Here is a 22703-nt window from a genome sequence, read left to right as displayed (position 1 = left end):
TAGGTTTGTTTAGACATCAAAGCTAGAGGTAAGCCTGAGCTGGCAGATGGAATGTTCCCATAGTTTGGGGGTTGTCTGTGTCCAGGATTCTGGTATGGATCCATCTCTGAACTATGTATCTGTGGCATGAATAACTTTTGTACTCATTGGAAATGGAGGGGCAGGGGGAGGAATTAATTAGCTGTATGGTGCTCACCGTGTTGCCATTTCTCTGTCTGGTGTGATAACTTTGGAATGCATTGTAGCAATTCCAAAATTGCAGGGAATGTTCTAGGCACCATGGGCACAAGACTATTGATTTTTGTGCAAACTGAAGTACCAGAAAAGCCTGATTCACAGGAATATCCAGGCCCTCAGACTGCATGGTGCTGCAGGCAGAGAAATCTCTGTCTGCCCATTGTTGCTACCTTAACTTGTTGCATGAGGACACAGGGAGGGTTTATCAGGGAAGCTGCAGTGCTTAAAGTCAGAGAGAGAGTGTGTGTGTGGGCATGTGTACTGAGGGGGGTTGCATACCCCTCCATTTAAAAATCAAGCTGAATCTCTGAGGGACACACTGTAAGCACTGTCTCATCAAAGCTGCCGCTCCCACATTATGGTAGGCCCCACACTTTTCTTCAGATCACTGTAAGCACTGGACAACAGGGATGCTGGTGTGGGGAGGAGCCCTGAATGAGGGTAGGAGGGAAGCAGCAAGTATCAGAGGGATGGGAGGGGCAAGGACCTGGGGCTAAATGGGTGGTTGGGGGCAGGGGCAAAGTAGGGACTGAGACATGGGCGGGGGGAGAAACCAGAGCCTCAGGGAGGAGGAACAGAGATGAGGAAGGGAGATATATGAGTGCACACAGAGTCCCTGCCATAGGGGAAGGGGAGTGGGGGATGATGGTATGTGGGAACGGGACATGGAGGACACACAGAACCCTTGGCATGAGGGAGGATGGGGCTTGCAGGGAGTCCCTGAAATAGGCCTTATGTCTACACTGCAGCTGGGAGTGAATCTCTTAATCCAGGTAGACAACACAGGGGCGTGAATGGGAGGGGGGAAAGCAGGGGTATGGGCCAGCCAATAATCTCTGGGGACACAGAACTCCTCTGGCCCCGGGGCTGCAGGGCGGAGAGTGAGCTCTTCCGACTCTGGGGCCATGGTGAGGAGAGCAATCTCCTCTGGCCCCTGGGCTGCTGTGGGGGTACAGAACCATGCCTCTCCAAAAGTAGTAAAATTTAAATTTCTGCACATGGCCCTGACAGACAGCGACGGTGGGGCTTGAGCTAGTATGTTAAAAATAGCAGTATGGACACTGGAGCTCTGAAGCTAGCCCATCAATCCCCTCGGCGTCAGAGCCTGAGCCGTAATGTCTATACCATCTCGAGCCCTGCAACACAAGTCTGTCTGCCCGAGCTGCAGCGCAGACATAGGGAGTTTGGGGAGGAGAATGGATGAATGCAGAGGTACAATCCACTGGATTGGTACCTATTGGTAGGTACAATCCACTCATCTTCCATATGCTACAAATCGTGCATGACCTCCTTGTTACACTATTGCCTAGTCTTTCTAAGCAGGCTGCACTGGTTAATTGCCTTCCAGTCCCCAGCCCAGGGAAATTAAGTTCCTTCCATTTTGACACACCTAAACTAAATTTCTGTCTGTATCTCTAGGGATGAAATTTGCTCCTGTAATGAGATGCTCCATCATTCAAGTTCTGCATCCGCCTTGTTTTGAAGGCTTAAGTAGGGCAACGACGAGTACAGGCTACCTGCATGGCAGTGAATGTCACCCTTGGAGAAGTCATTTTCCAGTTACTAGCTAGACCATGATGCTCTAGCCCCTAGAAAATGAGCCATCTGCCTTAGGACATGTTCCGGGAGATGGCATCTTATACACATTCTCACTTTGCAGCAATTTGTGCCATTTCTTTCACTCAGCAAGATCTTGCTGTCTTTAAAAATATGCATGTACATATTACAAGAGGAACACAACATAGATTATGCAGGTGAGCCTGAAAATGATGACCCAGATAGGTTACAGTTCTGGCAAGCAATCATTATTCAGCATAAAATACTACTTTTTATTATAGCTATTAATGGAGGCTTGAAATAATTTCACCTTTAAATGATTTTACATGCTTGGCATGTCAGGAAGAAGAAGAATCCCACACTTGGTTCCAATGAACTTCCTCACTTTGACTTGTTTGCTCATTAGTTGTTGGAGTGTGTTTCAAAGTGAATGTTTATAAATTATAGCTGTCTTTATCGCCCTAATCCAAAGGCCAATGAAGTCAATGGGAATCTTTCCATTGACTTTAATGAGCTTTGGATCTGGCTATTTGGAGTGAAAAATGGTGAAGTGGTTGCAAAGCAAAGACAGTCTGTGCCTCTTGCTGACCATTTTCCTATCTCACCAGAGTGGGATTAGGGGCGAATTGTATGGATTAATTAATTAATTAATATGTTTGCATTATCATAGAAAAACTATGTCTCCTGCTTTGACTAAAATTTTGTTTAACTGGTTATTATAACTGTGGTTTTCCAAAGATGTTATAGTTCAGATGGAGGGCGGAATGGGAGGGCAGGGAATACGCAGATATAGCTGTTCAGCTGGTGAATACTTTAGCCTAAAATACTTTAACATTTAGAGGTAAACTGTGATGCAAATCACAATCTTTCCTATCTTCGCCTTTCACCTGCTACTTGATAATGATTAAAGATGTCCCAAAACTTAAAAAATCAGTTTTAGATTTGAAATGAGTATTCTTTCTTCTTCATGCTGAAGCACTTTTGCGAATTATCATGGTGACATCACAGCTCTTCTGCCTGTTCTCTCAGCTGAGCAGGGGGAATCTGCAGTTTGGGCTTGATCCAATCCCCTTGAAGGCAATGAAAAAACACCCAGTTGACTTCAATGGGAGTTAGATTAGCCTCTCTGTGGCCCAACAGAAATCTTCACAGGGTTTAAGATTAGGCTGTCAAAGAATAAGAACAAACCTTTCCTGCCACTCAGTTACAAAGGGGAAGCTGCAACTCAGGCTACATCCCCATCTGGCATCGCTACTGATTTACTGTATTTTCCCAAGTTCCTCCTTCAAAGGAGAATGGGTTTTACTTTCCCTCTTTTTTTTTTCCTGGAAAAAGTTGCTTCAATATTCATCATCAAAAAGCAATGAGCAAAAATCCAAATGGTGCTAGTAACTCATTAACTTCTGTTCAGAAATAAACTGGAACTAGTCACTATTAAACAAATTCTAAAAGCAGCTGTGCGTAATAGTGGAACAAGGGCGAGGTGGAACACAGTCTGGGCTGTCTCTTCACTTCTTTGTATACAGGACGCTAAGACCCAAACAGAGCAGAATGTTCTCTACACTTGCTTCCTTTTGTAACTGTTCAGAAAAAGTTATACTTTTTTCTAGAATGACTATGTAAAGTTTTTCTTACTGCTTTGCTATTGCTATTACCACGTGATATAGGCTGACTTGGAAACCAACTCATTCTGGTACTCCCATGTATAGGTGCCTGGGGGGGCTATGCAAGTATTTGATTGCTATTCTGTTGAGATACTTACCCTGATGTAAATGCATCAAACTTATATTGCAGTTGTCTTGTGTATGTAAATGGCCAGCTGTTTTGTTGTATTTACTGCATATTGCTCTTTACTGAGTGATGTGGAAATCATATGAAGAAATCAGACTTATATTTGATAATTCGTACTTATTCCATGCTAGGGTACAGTCCTCCCCACAAAAAACCCAACACTCCACATTGCTGATGATGAATCTAAAACTAGCATTTCCACCATAAGCAAATGTCATAATTTGAATTGTGGACAAAATTCCTATTCACTCCCATTCGAAAGGTAAGTTGAACCTGCAGAGAAGGAGTGATATGAACTACATCTCACTAAGTTCCCCCTGGAATTTGGATACACAGCTGGCAAATTCAAGCATTGTTTCAAGTACTTGCATTCATCCCTTAAACTTTAAAGAAGTAAGAGATATAGTCACAGCTACTTTGAATGAACTAGTAGCCACTAGATGGCACACTTATACCAGTATTTTTCTTTCTAATATTCTAAGTACACTCAATCAATTCTTTTATGCAATAAAATTTCATACCAAATATGAATATGCAAATATCTTTCAAGTTTACAGTATCTTTTAGGAATATCTAGTCTAGCAAACAACCATAAAACTAAATTTTCATGGCTTACCAAATTTGTATTTTAATAAAAAATATTTGCACGCCAGGGAAAAGCTTTAATGCTTCATTCCTGTTTGATACTCCAGTCTAATGGTTTGCTCTGAGCCTTCTCTCCCACATTCTGTATTGCAAATATGTCTTGCTCTATTTTCTTGCATTTTTTTCTGAAGAACTTACTTTTTTGGGTTGTTGGGGTCCCATGTTATATTTTATCCCTAAAGAAAGAAAAGGAAAATTACAATAATATTTGGTAAAAATACATGACATGCTTATCTTGCACCACTGAGATCAATAAGAGTTCTACCATTAACTAGAATGTGAGTAGGGGCAGTCCCTATTAGAACAATATTAGATAGACCTGCAATGTTTTATATCAATGTATAGCCCATAGTAATAATACTTAACTCTTTTATAGCTCTTATATCTGTAGAACTCAAAATGCTTTACAGAGTAGGTCAATATCATTATTCTCATGGGGATAATGGGGAAACTGAGGCAGAGGTGAAATCATACAATTATAGAAGATTAGGGTTGGAAGAGACCGCAGGAGGTCGTCTAATCCAACCCCCTGCTCAAAGCAGGACCAACCCCAACTAAATCATCCCAGCCAGAGTTTTGTCAAGCCAGGTCTTAAAAACCTCTAATCACATCCCTAGCTAACCCATTCCAGTGCTTCACCACCCTCCTAGTGAAATAGTTTTTCCTAATATCCAAACTAGACCTCTGCCACTGCAACTTGAGACCATTGCTCCTTGTTCTGTCATCTGCTACCACTGAGAACAGCCGAGCTCCATCCCCTTTGGAACCCCCTTCAGGTAATTGAAGGCTGCTACCAAATCTCCCCTCACTCTTCTCTTCTGCAGACTAAATAAGCCCAGTTCCCTCAGCCTCTCCTCATAAATCTTCTGCCCCACCCCCTAATCATTTTCGTTGCCCTCTCTCCAATTTGTCCACATTCTTTCTGTAGTGGGGCCCCCAAAACTGGATGCAATACTCCAGATGTGGTCTCACCAGTGCCAAATAGAGGGGAATGATCCCTTCCCTCGATCTGCTGGCAATACTCCTACTAATGCAGCCCAATATGCCGTTAGCCTTCTTGGCAGCAAGGGCACACTGTTGACTCATATCCAGCTTCTCGTCCACTGTAATCCCCAGGTCCTTTTCTGCAGAACTTCCACTTAGCCAGTCAGTCCCCTGCGTGTAGCAGTGCATGGGATTCTTCCATCCTAAGTGCAGGACTCTGCACTTGTCCTTGTTGAACCGTGTCAGATTTCTTTTGGCCTAATCCTCCAATTTGTCTAGGTCACTCTGGACCCTATCCCTACCCTCCAGCATATTTACTCTCCCCCCAGCTCAGTGTCATACATGAATTTGCTGAGGGTGCAATCCATCCCGTTGTCCAGATCATTAATGAAGATGTTGAACAAAACCAGCCCGAGGACCGACCCCAGGGCACTCCGTTTGATACTGGCTGCCAACTAGACATCAAGCCGTTGATCACTACCCATTGAGCCCAACAATCTAGGACTTGCTCAAGGTCAGCAGGCCAGTTGCAGAACCAGGAATAGAACCCACGTCTCCCGAATCCCAGGCCAGTGCCATACCCACTAGGCCAAAATATCATCTCATAAATGCCTGTCTTTAAGTTAATGAAAAATTGCTGTTAATTGTGCCCACTTTGATAGTTCTGAATGTTTACCAGTTGGCATGCATGCGTTGTCCTATAATCCCTTCCCTCTACTGTGTTATGTATATAGGAGGTAATATTTGTAGAGCATTTTGAACATACTATGGAAAGCACTTATCACTTTTACAAGTATTATGCCACATGCTCTTAGCTATTAAAGAGGGATCCAATCAGGAATATAATGATAAAGATGTGAGTGTCTCTTAAGACTAAACTAAGAGAACTTTGCAATTGCTTATAGTTTGTTGTATGAAGTGTTGTTGTAGCCATGTTGGCCCCCGGATATTAGAGAGCTGAGGTGGGGTGAAGTAATAGCTTTTATTGGGCAAACTTCTGCTTGTGAGAGAGACAAGCTTCTGAGCTTACATAGAACTCTTCTTCAGGTCTGGAAAATGTACTCAGCATCTGTACTTTGAGTACATTTTTCATACCTGAAGAAGAGCTCGGTATAAGCTCAAAAAGCTTGTCTCTCTCACCAACAGAAGTTTGCCCAATAAAAGATATTCCCTCACCCACCTTGTCTCGCTTATAATTTATGACCACTGTTGCAGTTAAGCTAAAGTGTATGCTATTGAAAACACTCTTTTGTTTTTGGAATCAGTTGAGATTTTTGGTGCATCTCTCTGGTTTGAATAGTGCCACTTGTCACTGTCAGTACTGACTAAAAAAGATTTCAGTTTAATTAATGGGGCTACATTACAAATCTGCAGCCGTTGACAAGGACAATTGCAGGTCAGCATACCACTTTACAGTACCTTTGTACTACAAATTGAAGCACCACCGGAGAAGCTCAGTCCCATCAGATTAATTTTCATTACATCATTCAGGTTCTCATGAATACTGTGTGTGTTTAAAGTTATTCTATCAGTCCCCTGACTATATACCGCTTACATTAATGAGTTTCTTGCAGCTATAGCACCTGCTCCAACAAGCTGATCTTTGGCTTATTTTTTCAGAAGTATGAACAGATATTAAGGGTTGTACCTATTTCTGTGTTCCTATGGCTATGTGTACATGTTCCATACCAGCAATTTGTTCGCAGAAGGCATGAGTTAATGTAGTACTATGCAGGAAGGGCATGAGACAATGCATACTATGTGTCTGATTCTACCCCATTAAAGTCAAAGGGACTTTTGCCATTAACTTCAATGGGAGCAAGATCAGGAGGTGCCTTGTTTTTGATGAGATGCAAGTCCAAAGTCCCCTCTTACTCAGTTCTAATATAGTACCTGTTCAGCGGGAAGTGGAGATCTTAAGGGTTTTGTTTTTGTTTTTTTTACTCAGAAGAGTGGACACTAACTTGTGGAGTCCTGGCCAGGATTCTTAGGTAACAAAACTGTTCTGGTGCCCATGACTGAGCGATATTGTTGAGTTTTTATTGGTGGCTATATTTGTTGATGCGGTCAGTGTAAAACAAACATTTAATCCATGGTTTTGTAAAATGCTATGGAATAGTGAGTATGAAAACTGCTATGCAAAGAGAGGCCTGGAATTCCAGAGTTCTAATCCACTTGTATAAGAAATATGTTTTAACCCATACAGACATCATGGTAGTCATGATATCTGACTCTGAAGGCACAATTTTATACCATTTGAGCTAGACCTCTATTAGTTGCTTGGGCACCATCCTGTAGTGAACCCATAGACACTACTAATATATTTGCCTTTAGACTGGCAATAGTTGCTCAACTGTATAGATACAGCCTGTGGAATAGCACCTAGGGCTGTTCTGTCCAGAGACAGCCACTTGAGTACCCCTTTTGATCTCTGCTGCAGCTAAGCACAAGAGGTTGATATAGTCACACACATTAATCACCACATTTTACTGGCTCTGCATTGACTCCCTTTGTGGCCTTTGGCAAGTTTGTACCTCTGCCTCAGTTTCACCATCTGTAACCTAGGGTTAATAGCTACCTCCCTTAATTTTGAACGCCCTTGCTGTGGTAAGTAAGTAGCTCAGGATTAAAGTACTGTAAAGTGTTATAAATGGCAGATATTATTAAATCAGAATTTTTTTACCCTCTCTAACTCTCGTGCCCTATGGAGTGCATGAACCCTAGTCTGTTGATTCTTCTAATTACTCCTGTAAAATGGGTTTCCTGGTAGCATAGATACAGGTTGAAACCTCCAGAAAGTTTGAATGTTCTTTTCCTTATCGGTTCGGAATGTTGTAATGAAATCCTTTTTGGGGGGTCAGAAATTGTATATATTGAATACTGAAAAGTCAAATGTTTAATTAAAAGAAATCCGTGGATTGGGTTAGGCAATTAGCTTGTTTTATATGGAGATGTTTGGTTTCTCATGTATAATTGCTAACATGCATTTAGTAATTTCCTTGTGTAATAGCATCATTACAGGCAATAGTCCATTCAGAGTCACCAATATTATTCCTCTGCTTTATACTTCAGCTTTGGACTTCACTGTTTTTAATATCAGATTCAGCTTGTTAAATCACTTCTCATCCTCTGTCACAGATACCAGAGATTTACTTTGGTTGTCAAAACTGTCAACATGTATAGGCAAGATTTTACATATTTAAATATTTATCCTTGCATGAACTAGTTATGCCTACCAATGTAAGACAGGAGAGTGGTTGTGTAACCTACTTTCCTCCCTGAAATTATAAGATGTAATAACATCCAAGGGTGGTCTAACATTTTCAATGCCATGGGTCGGATGCTAGTTTTGGAGCAGTTCTGTGGGCCAAACACAGAAATATAATTCCCAATTCTAGAATTGGATCACTTTTTTTTTAAAGGACTTATAAGCACACTTTCTCTCTGTATCCCGTCCCTGAGAGCCTTCAAGCTTGCCAAAATTGAAAACCAGACTAGTCAAGAGAACTTGGTCACTCACCAAAATGCAAACCAGTATTTAGACAGACTTTGGATAAATTTTTTTAAAATTTCTTTTGCCAAGCTTGTAATGAAAGACTTAGAGAGGGGGTTTCAAAAGAGCCCTCTGAAGCACCTGGCATTGGCCACTGTTGGAAAACAGGATACTGGGCTCAATGGACCATTGGTCTGTCCCACTATGGCTGTTCTGTTGTTCTTATGGGCATAGTTTCAATGGTAGCAGAGATGGACCATTGCTGGGAGCCTTTGAAAATCCCTTTCATAACATATAATTACCTATTTAACTTTCCTGTAAAAAATAGGGATCATTCTTGTACAAAAAGAGATGAAGGTATTATAAATGCTGTCTGAGCTATCTGTTCTTAAATTATAAAAGAAAAGGAATTAATGATGAGTAATGCACACTTTTATTGCTAACTACTTCAAAAGGTGGCTTGTTTTTTTATTAGAGTGGATATCTTGTATTTTTGTGCTGTACTTCAGTTATTATGTCTAATAAAGAAATTCCATTAGCTGGAGGGAAGAATGTGTATCAGAACTGAGACTTCAATTATTGGTGCTAACGTGGTCAGAACAACAGCGAAGAGTACATTCTGAATGGAAGATGTATGGTGGAGCTGGTTGCTAGTCTCTTGAATGTTTCTTGAGGCATATGACTTCTAAATTTTGTCTCTTCTCAGCTCTCTCTTTCACCAGCAGCAATCTGTCACACCAGATTTAAACCTACATGGAGAAAACCATTCTTAGGTGCAGTGAACTCAGCCAGTAAAAACACATTGCGCAGTTCTGTTCAACTAATCAGATCTAAGTTTAATGTGATGCTGCACCCATGGTATTTTTGGCACTGCTAGCTCCTAGATGGTAACCAAAATGGCAATGTAATGTACATTTGTGCCTAGGTTGGACACATGTACCAACTATATAACTGAAATCGGTTATGTTAAAGAATAATTATAAAATGTGGTGCCAGAAACCACAACATCTTAGCAGCAAATAGATAAGTAGGAAATCAGATAGTGTTACTTCATTGTATGCACAACGCTTCTGTGGGTTCTCTTTTTCTGCATGAACTTGACCTTCAAAGACCCTGGATGGGCCTGACACTGATATCTCTGTTCTTGTTGTCTTTTATTATGCCCAGCTCCATTCAGTCTTCTCATCTAACTGCTCCATTTCCCTTCTTGTCTCTCTTCTTCCAGGTGCCTCACACCTCCTCTTTTTCAAATCCCTCCTGGCTAGCCTTTTAACCCTGTTCTCTCCTCTGACACAGTACTGGGACTGGGCTTAAATAGAAGTTGATTTCACTTCTATATGTGTGCCCCTTAATGTGCTTCCATGAACAATGTTTGTTTGCTTTTTTTTTTTTTTAACTGCAATATCACTGCAAAGGGAGAGTATCAATTCTTATGCAATTACATAGTTGCAAAAATAGATACTTCAGAAGTGTTGTGAACATTTGTGCAAATATGTTCATGTCACCAATGACTTATTCAGTGACTCCAGACTGTTTTTATAATAGCTTGTCAACCAATCAGGCAGTGGGAATGATAACATATAACTGAAGTGGCCAATCACAGCACCGATAGCAAATTATGCTAGTGAATTTTCCAAACAATAGTTTTGTGAGTAGCATTCAGATTAAAATTTATTTGCATAAAAATATCGGCAAACAAATTTGAAAAATGTAACTCAGCTTGTGGACGATTTATTAACAGAAAAAGGGGTTAAACTTTTTGACTAAGTTGTTTGCTATGGATAGATTGTCCAGCCTGGTCTGCACCTAATCCTGTGCCTAATCTTTTATCATGTATAGTATATTGGAGTTAAATTGCAAGCTCTTTCAAGCAGGAAATGATTAAGTATTTGCAAAGTGCTGTTGCCATCTATGTTACTGCCACATATCTCATTCTAAATTAGAAATAATAAATTGTACATTTAAGAAAAAACTCCCTGTAAAAAGACAGACAAGATTTCTATTTTGAGATGATGGCCTAATCAATGTCATAAACTATATATATTTTTTGCCCTTCAGTAATTTCTTATCTCTAAAATGATGTCTTATTTGACAGTAACAAACCTTAATAGTCCTATCTCAGCCACATATACAGTCCCCAGTTTTAATACACAGAAAATTAATGAGATGAAGCAAGCAAGGTTTAATGAAAGTATAGAGTGCCTTGCATAAAGTTGCCATTGAGAAACAAGTGAATCTGTACAATGAATTTCTTGTTCTCAGAGAAGTTGCAAATACTCAGTGACATTTTCCATAGATGAGAACTTTCACAGTGAATGCTTTGAATAAAGTGCCTAGCTCCCTTGAAGAAGAGTCTAAGTTAGATATCTCTTGGTGTCAAAATCCTGAGCATATTCTTTACAGAGAGTCCTTGGGCAGTATATCCATCTGACCCTGCAGTGACTTAGTAGTTCATTTTAGTTTCAAACTAATTGATTTAATGGCAAAGATGTTGTAGTATTTATTTATGCTAATCTCTATGCATGGTAGTTATTACAGGGAAGACCTTGAGCTTCCTGATCTTTTAAGAACATTTATCTTGTTCTTCATATGAAATGTAGTCAAAGGCAAACCGTCACTATGCTGCCTTGTATTATATATAGCACCTTCTTATATTTGGTGACAGACTAATTATACACAAAGCAAAAATGACTCTGTGTCAACAGCAAAAGAGAGTGAATTATAAGAGAACTCATTTGTAATAAATGTTTTTTTTCCCCAGAAACTGCAGGATTAGGTGGTGATAATAATTAATTCTACACTTCACTGCTACAATACTTACACAGTGATTTCTGCCCCCCCCCCCCCCCGATCACAAAGTGCTGCACAAATATGGTTCATAGTTATTCCAGTTTTACAGATGGGAGGCAGGAGAGGTTACAAGCCAAACTTTCAAGTGTGGTCTGACTTTGGGTGGTCGTATTTTTGATTACCTTAATACTTAAGCTGGGCATCTTAAACTAGTCACCTAACAATTGAGGAACCCCAAATCAGTGGCCAGATTTTAGGCTGAAAACCTAAGACAAGGATCATGTAGAAGGTTGGTGTTAGAGTCTAGACTAGAAATCAGGTGTCCTGACTCCTACCTTGCGTTCAATCCTCAAGATCACAGCTGCCTGTCTACTAACTAGGTGCAGTTAGTTAATGTGAGTCTTGCATTTGGAGCACAACATTACAGACATTGTGCTTCTCTTTAGAATCATTAGATGCGATAGGTGCAATGACATGCTGCTCAAGCACTTGAATGATGCGCACATGCTGCATGTCAGACGTTGGTGGGATCCAGGTTGGAAACCCCTCCAGCAAGTCTGCCCCAGAAGCTGGCTCAGGATGGGATGGGACACAGCTGGACTGGAGATGCACTTTTCAGTGAGCTGCTACTTTCTGTAAGAACGCTGTGGAGTGGGAGGGAGGGTGGGAGTATTGCTGGCTCTCACCTGAGGTGACTGATGCTTCCAGTGTGGCTGCTCCTGCCCTATGACCCCGGAGGTGAATCTGGCCTGATGCCTTGCAATGACACTTCCACTTCTGTGGCAGTGTTAATGTTTCTCTGCATATAATTAGCTGGTCCTTTCTAGAATTTAACAACCATCTGATCTCTATTAGCTTAACATCCGACAGCTCCTTCATTTGTGCCTTCCCCACCTCTCAATATTCATTCTTCCATTCCTCCCATTCGCTCCCTTTATCTTTCTCTGAAGGGTCCTCGGCTTCCGGCCTCAAGCTCTTCATGATCCAGTGTTTTCACAGTACAATGGAAACTGAACACATTAACATTCCTGTAATCAAGGTGTGTGTATTTTATTAACTCCATTAGTTGGTATGCCTGAAGTGGCGCCAGCTGAAGTTTTGTTATCTTCCTACTGTTCTTGGAGCTGTCAGTGCTGAAAACGTCTTACACAACAGACAAAATCTTACTGGGATATTTCACATTCTGCAGAGAGATGTCAAGAACAAAATCTGACACAAATTGCATTTCTTCTAATAAGGAACCACACTAGTTAAAAATTAGTTATAGAAAACAATTTCTTTGCTTTGTTTTTAAATAGAAAACATGTTAAACTATTTTCACTATTTTACTTCTTTGTATTTCTCTTTTTGGATAATCACAATAGACTAAGTCAGTTTCATTTTTTGGCCGTCATGCCCTTTCACAATACTGCAATGTTTGGATTGCAAACGCTACATGGGAGTGAATTTTTTGTCTTTCATTTAGAAATTATTGATTCCTCTGGAATGTAATTCATGGAAACATTTTTATTTAAATTTTGTAGAAGCTTTTTTCTTAAACCTCAATTTTAAATTTCATTTGTTTATTCAGTCTTGATTTACATGGCTTTATTTTTGACGCCCTCACTCAGAAATGGTGTGGATTGTTTCAGAACACAATGCATGGTTTCACAATACATTACTACTTTCACTGCCCAAAAAGGTACAAGTGATAGCTAATCTTTCCCATACCCACAGTATACTCACATATAAATCAAGGGGCCTGATTTTTGACTCCACCCCACTGACTCAAAGAGGCTGGAAACACAGCAGATCTGGTCAGCTGGGAATTTCCTCTGCAGACATGGATAGAGTTAAGGACAGGGGCATGAACAGGACATCTCTGGCTATTTCCAAACCTCCAGAATAGCTTTTGGATGCTATAAGTAGTCAGGCATGACTTGCAGCAGCCTTGATCTAAGGATGATCTAAGTTATGATTAATGATGGACTGGGGAACGGCAATGCCATGAATGTCTAAGAAGTAGGGCTGTCGATTAATCACAGTTAACTCATGCAATTAACTCAAAAAAATTAATCGCACCTTTAATCGCACTGTTAAACAATACAATACCAATTGAAATGTACTAAATATTTTTGATTTTTTTCTACATTTTTATATATATTGCATTCTGTGCTGTAATTGAAATCAAAGTGTATATTATTTTTTATTATAAATATTTGCACTGTAAAAATGATAAACAAATGAAATAGTATTTTTCAATTGACCTCATACAAGTACGGTAGTGCAATCTCTGTTGTGTAAGCGCAACTTACAAATGTAGATTTTTTTTTGTTACATAACTGCACTCAAAAAGAACAATGTAGAACCTTAGAGCTTACAAGTCCACTCAGTCCTACTTCTTGTTCAGCCAATCTCTAAGACAAACAAGTTTGTTTACATTTATGAGAGATAATGCTGCCCACTTCTTATTTACAGTGTCACCTGAAAGTGAGAACAGGTGTTTGCATGGCACTTTTGTAGCCGGCATTGCAAGGTATTTACGTGCCAAATATGCTAAACATTCATATGCCCCTTCATGCTTTGGCCACCATTCCAGAGGATATGCTTCCATGCTGATGATGCTCTTTAAAAAAATAATGCATTAATTAAATTTGTGACTGAACTCCTTGGGGAGAATTGTATGTCTCCCACACTGTTTTACCCGCATTCTGCCATATATTTCATGTTATAGCAGTCTTGGATGATTACCCAGCACATATTGTTTGTTTTAAGGACACTTTCATTGCAGATTTGACAAAACACAATCTTTGAGATTTCTAAAGATAGTACAGCACTTGGCCCAAGGTTTAAGAATCTGAAGTGCCTTCCAAAATTTGAGCGGGACAAGGTGTGGAGCATGCTTTCAGAATTCTGAAAAGAGCAACACACCGATGCAGAAACTACATAACCCAAACCACCAAAAAAAGAAAATTAACCTTCTGCTGGTGACATCTGACTCGGATAATGAAAAGGAACATGCGTCGGTCTGCACTGCTTTATATGGTTATCGAGCAGAACCTGTTAATAACATGCACACGTCCTCTGGAATGGTGGTTGAAGCATGAAGATACATATGAATCTTTAGCGCATCTGGCACATGAATATCTTGTGATGCCGGCTAAAAACAGTGCCATGAGAATACCTGTTCTCACTTTCAGGTGACGTAAACAAGAGGCGGGCAGCATTATCTCCTGCAAATGTAAACAAACTTGTTTGTCTGAGCAATTGGCTGAACAAGAAGTAGGATTGAGTGGACTTGTAGGTTCTAAAGTTTTACACTGTTTTGTTTTTGAATGAAGTTATTTTATGTACATAATTCTACACTTGTAAGTTCAACTTTCATGATAAAGAGATTACACTACACTACACTACTTGTATTAGGTGAATTGAAAAATATTATTTCTTTAGTTTTTTACAGTGCAACTATTTGTAATCACAAATAAAGTGAGCACTGTACACTTTGTATTCTGTGTGGTAACTGAAATCAATATATTTGAAAATGTAGAAAATATCCAAAACTATTTTAATAATTGGTATTCTTTTATTGTTTAACAGTGTGATTAATCACAATTATTTTTTTAATCACATGATTAATCACTATTAATTTTTTTAATCACTTGACAGCCCTACTAAGAAGGGTGAAGATTGTGGTTGATCAATTTAGCAGAGTAATTGGCCTGTGAGAGCCCACTTGTTTTAAAATGGGAAGGGGAGGGATCAGTGTGTAGCTAAAAGCACAAAACATGGTGTCCTCTGCGTTCCTGGCTCTTCCATGTACTGTAAAAATGTGGAGATTGTCCTATCTCTTGGGTTTGTGTAGCCTGAATTTACTAAAGCTTGGAAGGTATTTTTAAATGGAAGGCTCTATTAAAATGCAAAGTAGTATTTATTGCATTCAAAAGAAATCAGTTCTCCAGTTAACCTCCTCCTGTTTGACTAACAAACCAGCTTGGTGATGCATACACTACCAAGCTTATGCTGGATGCTTATTTGGACTCAAGAGAATGCAAATTTGTGCATGTTGCTCTTACCTGGCACAAAATTTACTGTTCACTTATTGTTACACTATCTCCATTACACCCATTTTTCAACTGATGTGCCACCACTTCACTACCAGTAAACTTAGCCCTATGTATATCCAAAGGGCTAACAAGAGCCTCCATTCAAAAATACAGTTGGATCTGAGGTATTGCTTTGCTAAAAAAGCAAGATAAGGAGGGAGATGTACACCAATATACCTGAGCTCCAAGACTCTGCGTAAAGTACTATTTATACTGAGAGAGTGCCAAGGAGTTCGTCGTGGATGAGAATCCCATTGTGCTAGGCACCATACAGACACATAACAAAAATGTTCCCTTCCACCGAAAAGCTTGCAATTTAAGTATAAGACAACAGCTGGATACAGATAGACAGATGAGGGAGCACAAAGAAACAATGAGACAATATTGATCATCAGGAGAGACAGCTGCCTCATCACATCAACTGCCTAATCATTGTCAATTTTTTTGTAGGTATCATGCCAAAGGAATGCTTTAAGGAGAGATCTGAAGGACAATGACATGGTTTTCCTCAACTGTTTTCTGGAGGGGAGTTTCTTGGTATCATAGGAGGGTTGGGTCTTGTTCATTCTATGATGAATGAACTAGTCTCACTTCTCACCACCCACACATCCACCTTCCTTCCCAGTGCATCTTGCCAGTGGTCCTGAAAATTGGTTAGCCCCCTCTGAGTTATGAAAATGGGCACTACTTTTTTTATCTTGTGACTTTAATTATTTTTAGAAATGGCCCCAAACATGCACTTGTTTCCAATTCTTCCTTCTCAAACATAGCTGTACTTTGCAAATGGGTCATCTCTAACTGTATTGTATGGAAAAACCAAAAATAAAAAAAGGCAAAGGAAACTCAAAATGCTTACTGTGGAAGCATGTTATGAATATTTTTGGAAAAGCTATATTTGTCCCCACTAGCTGCTATAGTGAAGTTATCAAATTGATATAGTTTGTTGCTGTTACTGAAGATGACATTTCCAGAGTCAGCAGGAACCTGGGAAATAATAAAGCTCCAATTTCTATAAAAACCAACTTGTGGATACTGTTCCTCCAAACACTGATACTGAGGGCAGTTTATTTTTTTATTTAAATCCCATATACATATATCTTTAATTTCCATTTTCTGAGTGGTTTCCCTGCATTGTTCTCCACACTACCCAAAATAATTCATTAAGAATCCATGAGAGAAATATTTCCCCCCACCCATTAAGAAATGGTTGTTTTCCATGTTGAAAGCGATTACATTAATAGTTAAGCAGAATTACAGACACTAAGGTATAATGCAAGCATATACCAATGATAATAAATAAGATACAAAATACTTTGATGTGCCCTAATGTACTGCAGCTCTCATCTAGTGCTGTTTTCCTTCACAGTAAGTTATTTAAATGTTTCCTATTTATCAACTGAATAAAGAAAGCTACTGAAGGGTATATATTCTGTTTTTTTACTAATCCTCATGGAGATTTTTTTTTATTGCATTCATGCTGTGAGAAACTGGGGAAGAGATTTTAAAGACTGGTTAGCATTTACTTAACATGGAATAGTGAAACGTTAGCACTTGCTACTGTCATGCCAATTTACAGCCTGCAGAAGTAGGTGGTATATTATTGGAAGGGATTTTGAATACAGGCACCAAAGAAATGCTGAATAAATTCCAAGAGGCAATAGTGAAGGGGGATGTCGTATTTCATGTTCAGAACACATGCTTTAATTATGCTGGCCTTTTAGTACCTAACTAATCATTAAGAATGACTGGCCCAGTGCACTTTAAGGGCCAGATTCTCAATGGTGTAAGTTGGTGTAACTTCATTGAAATTAATGGATTAATTTATACCAATTAAAGCTCTGACTCTCACAATGAAAATCACCCCAGCATGGAGGGCCTCTGCAAAGCCCATTGTTCAGCCAATGCTTTGCATTTTCTCTCTAGGATGCAGAGAGCCATACAAGGGGGTTTGTGCCTCCTGTGGACTTGCATTGGACCCATATCGGCAGGCATTGGGTCTGAGATGGATAACTGAAAGTGTGATTATAGATCAGGTGACCTGGAGGCAGTGTCTGCAGTCCACAGGTTGGAATAGTGGCAATGGAGGATCTGCACTGCAGTATGGTGTGTGTACTCTAGCCAATTAAAGTACAATTCCTCTGGCTTTCAGTCACTGAAATGACATTGCAGCTTAATGAAGCATGGGAGTTTTTGGTCAGGAGTACAGTACCTGGGGAAAGTAATGCTATTCTGAAGGGCATACAAAAATAATTGAGACACCAGGTTAATCCATTAAAAGAGCATGAAAAATTTACAAATGAAGAAAGTCAACACAGAGATCAACTGACATTCTTAAGGTTGCTGTTTGAAACCTGAATTCTTTACAATGGGAAAGTCTTCAATTTTCTCAATTCATTCATAATAGAAGTGTCCAGTCCTTCCCTCATCACTCAGGAAACACTCCCAAAGAAGTGCAGGGCTGGAACACACCATGCTGCGATGTGGCACTGCACTTGCCCCTTCTCAGTTCAACTTTTGGTTCTCCTGTTAACTCACTCATAGCCAGGAGTTTAACATAACATTCCCCCTCTTGGAGACTAATTTATTAAGTCCCCACAACAAACATGGTTTTGCTACCAGTTTCAACCTTCTCCTTCCTCAGGGTTTCCAATTTCCTTTTTGCAGGACTTCAGACTCCAGTTCTTTCAGCTGCCTGGTTCATCTCTGCCAGCTCTTCCCCTAGGTCTCATATTAAGCCTCAGCCCCTGAGTTAAAACATCTTCTATGCTAACTCCTTTGTGGGTTTTTTAAAGTTAAATATAGTAAAATTTCTAAATGAATCATCTTTTTGAAAGGAAAAGTCAGAATTTGGTTTTCTGTTTTTATTCAGCTGGAACTATTTGCCAAATTCAACCTGAATTTGCAGATAGTTGCATTTGACCAAGAAATACATTTTTCTGCAAATAGCCTATTCACCCCCCGAATTTGCTGAGCTCTACTACTGAGTCTGACTCTAGGCTTCCTCTCTGAGCTAAGAGCACTTCATTTTACTCCTCATCAGGGGATCACATGACTCTATCCTCCCTCCCCACCTCTAAAGCTGGTCTGAAAACCTTCCCTGAACTACCTGTTCTCCAACGAGACATGCCTTGGAATGGTATTGGCCTCAGGCTCCCACTGCCCTTAAAAGTGACAGATTACCCTGTTATAGGGAGTCTTGGGTATGCAAGGACCACTGGTCCAGTTAGTGCTGGTGCCCGAGTGTAATGATCAGAACTGTACACAGTGGTTTCAGAGAAGCATGGAAAGGCAGCAGGGTGCAGTGATCCCCTGAGTTCTACGTGCAGCTTTGCTGAGGGCTTATTCTGTGGCCTTAGACAAATCACTTCCTATCTGTGTCTCACTTTACTGGTTAGAAAAATGGGGATAATACTTACTCCTTTTGTAAAGTGCACTTAACAAACTCCTAACCATGTAGAGCTTACCTAGTTTCCAGTTTCACTACCAGCATTAAGCTCAGATCATTGTTTGTTAAAAGGCCCCATAGCCTGTGGATTGTCTTTTGGTCATGTGAAACTCCTGTGTGTGTTTAAAATTTTCTTTCATGTGTTTCTACACACATTCAGGTGGAAGCGGTTATTTCAACTACATTTTGCTTTGCATTTTGTGGGTTCAGTGGAACCTCAGATTCAAAGCAAAAGAGAGAGGGCAGCAAACTCATATGGATCAAAACAAAAGAAAATGATGCTAGGAATCACGGCCAAATGAAAGCCTCATGTATTACAGATCTGCAGTAACTTTGGCCAGCTATAACTCCTGAATGCACGAATTCTACTCATCTCACAAAATGACTTAAGCTGTATTCAAACCTTGTAATAAAATATATAGTAAGACATCCTGTCTCTTGCACTCTAAACAGACAAGATAGGGCCAACTTTTTGGAGAAGGGACTGAATGGAGAGTGCCTAGCACAATGGGGCCCTGATCTCAGTTTGAATCTCTGTTATGTTAATAAAAAAAGACATGAACTATTGTGCTTGTTACAGGTAATAACCCCATGTTCTAAAATATCCCAAACTCATTGACTCCATTCTACACACTTGCAATCTTTAAAATTTTCTTGATAACCAATAAAGAGGAGGAAAGTACATAATACCTTTTTCGTGCAAACTTAATGGATTTAATACAAGAAGCTGCTGCTTGCAAATTTATTATGAGGAAGGTAGCACTACTTGTTTGCTTTGTCTTCTCTGAGCTAGTTAGGCATCCTAATTAGGAAGTGACATTTTCTGCACTTAATTTATATTCAATAAGAATTCTTCAAAGAAAGCAGAAAAGCCAAATCTGTGCTGTTGCATTTCCCATTCCTCCTATGGACCTATCCATGGGAATATCATTAATTAGCGTCATTAGCTTTCAGGCACTGTCAGCAGTTACTTGCAATTTCTACTTAGCACCTTTCAGTTATTCTCCATTGTCACATTGAATATTTGCATGAAGGCAGCCTTCATACACAGCCTGACTTTGACAAGGACGCTAGACTTTGTTCAGTTTTATTAAAAAATAAAAGCTGAGGTTTAAAAATATAACACTGCATTTATAATTAGTCGCCTGCAGGAATGATCTCGGTAGCCAAAAGAACTGTAATGAATTTCAGTGCAGTGCTATCTGCGATTCTTGCATGCAGCAGGGAAACAGTCACCCAAAATAATGCAGCTAGTGACCAGACCATTTCGGGAAATTGGATACACAGTACATTACATGAAGCTACCGTGCTTTATTTCTGCCTAATTTAGCAGAAAATGTCTGGGCTACTTTCATGTGGCTCCACTATTGAAGACACTATTTTCCTTTCCAGAAGAAGAGAGATTGAAAGAGAGGAGAAAGCAGCAAGTAACACTCATTGGGTGTTGGTAAAAATGCAGCTTTATGCAGTGTGTTCTGGAACACTTTTTTCCTCCCCCCAGTGGATATAAATAATCATAGGGTACTGTCCATGTTGGTAGCTGCCTACATATGTTTAGTGGTAGTTCAAGAAAAGTACAGTATAGCACACTTGGGAAGAGAGGTATAAAGATCCTCAGCTGGTGTAAATTGGTGCAACTTCACTGAAGTCAAGTAAACTATGCTCATTTACTACAGCTGAGAATCTAGCCCTTTGTCTTTGTCTCCAAAATCCTGCTTTCTTTGCTCTACACCCTCCCTGTATTAGTGACCACCTCTCCTTTTTCCTCCCTCCAACTTTGGCTACATTCAGTGGGGATGCTTTAGCTGACAGGTTTGAAATCATGACGGTCAGTGAAAGGCTCTCGTCAGAGGGGATAGTGTTGTTAGGGAGTGATCTGTCATTGTGTTATCCTGGTGTGCTTTATGTGGCTTCAACTGCATTATTTATCTTCTAAAAGATTAAGACTAAATCACCACATTCTCCTGCCTGCAGCTTCTAGACAGGGAGGCTATATCTATGGTACTTCCTCCAGCTCTCCACTGAACCTCAAATTTCATCACCTTTTAGAGCATGATGAAAGATACTTTAAATGGATGTTGCCTCAAGAAATATGTCAAAGGTACCCAACATGGCTATCTGGAAAACATCCCAGTGCCGCCCGATCACTGCAACAAATGTGCAGAAAGGAGGGGCAGAAGAGAATTCTTCCCTCTGGAGGTAACTGATATAGCTTTAATCTGGTGAAGCGCCTAGATGCTACTGTGATGGGCACTTTAAAAAAGTCATACACTAATGGGAAGGGGAGCAAAGCCAAAGTGCAACCTAAGGAAAGTGACCTTGAGCCCTATGAATAAAATATGAAAGGAGAAGAGAATGACGGAGATTAGTCTAAGTCAAGGTTATAGTTAGAGAGAACATGAGGCCATGAACAGAGAACAAGTAAACAGGGTCATGCCTCTTCCTGACAAAACAGTGCCAGCAGGAAAAATAAAGAGTCAGATATTGTTATTGCTAGTTGGGGTCACCAGGCATATCAGCAGGCAGTTCTCCGTCAGCAAGGTGGCAATTTCCTGCCTCAACAATATCAGCACCTTGTGTGTTTGTACTTTTTACCCTGCCATGTCCATGTCAGTAGAAAACTGGTAGACACCTGGAAACCCAAGCTTTAAAATTAACTAGAGGACATTATCTCTCTCCCACCTACCTACGCATTCAGGAGAATGTTTGGGGTAGAAAAAAGGTAAATAAGGGTTTTTTAAAGAAAAAGAAAAAGACTATTGCATGTATGTGGATTAGACAAAGGCAGCTACATTAGGGCAGATGGAGTCCACTTTGGTGTGGCTCCCTGGGAAAGTCAACCATTGAGTCTAGGGGACAGAAGAATCCCACAAGAATTTGGGGAAAATGGACTTCCCTTGCTATAACCGGGGCTATCAAAAGAAGGGATGGGAGGGAGTCAAAATCACCAAAACTCTGCCTGGGAGAAATTTCTCCATCAACCTACCTAGAAGCATGTGTTAGGATTGCTTGCTCTCCTTCAGATATTGCCAACCTCCACTGGCTTTTGAAAGCAGAAAGCTGGATTGTTATGCAATCTGAGGTTTTCTGTTCTCAGAATCCCCGTTCTTACTAGGGGATGACAACCTATTCAGCACTGAAAGGTGACATTTTCTATGCAAACCTATCTGAAATTGGATGAGAGTTGAAGGCTTTCAATACTTTACAGGATTAGATACTGTATTAAATTGAGCTGTAAAAGATGGGGCCTCATTGCTCATGCTGTGGTATATGCTATACTTCACTCTATGCTCCAACTCCCTTAGCTGTATCTTCCTCAGTGATGGTGACTAACATTGAAAACTCATTGGGGTAGCATGTAAAATCTGTGGGAAGGTCGCTTTCCAGACAGGGTGTCATCCTACCAGCTGCTGAATTCCTCCTGTTGGGAAAATGGCAGTTGAAGGCACTCAGCACTTCACAGGAGATGAGATGCTCAACACCATGCACGTTCAGGTGCTTGAGGAGCATTTGGCTTGAGTTTAAGGAAGTATATATCATGTGACCTTACAGCCCCATGTAAGACCATTTCCGTTAATGTGAGATAGGCAAGACTTTGCTGTACTATCTTCTGCTCAGTGGACTGTGATCACTATCCCAAATAATGGTTGCCAGTGACGCTTTTTAAAGTCAACTTTTG

General features: G+C 40.1%; 1 protein-coding gene across 6 annotated transcripts in view; it reads right to left on the bottom strand.

Moving 5' to 3' along the window:
- Positions 1-22703, bottom strand: part of CHST8 (carbohydrate sulfotransferase 8) — a 268275-nt gene that overhangs the window by 5672 nt on the left and 239900 nt on the right. For 4 of the 6 annotated variants that reach the window (XM_075118415.1, XM_048870779.2, XM_048870780.2 and 1 more), the window contains one exon: positions 4369-4406. The exons of 1 other annotated variant lie outside the window; for it this stretch is intronic. In XM_075118415.1, the coding sequence (XP_074974516.1) occupies positions 4369-4406 (38 nt within the window). Of the gene's footprint in view, positions 1-4201; positions 4349-4368; positions 4407-22703 lie in introns of those variants that run through there. One more of the 6 variants, XM_048870781.2, reaches the window with a different exon arrangement.

This window comes from Caretta caretta, chromosome 12 (genome assembly GCF_965140235.1).
Source record: "Caretta caretta isolate rCarCar2 chromosome 12, rCarCar1.hap1, whole genome shotgun sequence".
NCBI classification, from domain to species: Eukaryota; Metazoa; Chordata; order Testudines; family Cheloniidae; genus Caretta; species Caretta caretta.
Note: the sequence above shows the minus strand (reverse complement) of the source record. Positions and strands in the feature narration are given on the sequence as shown.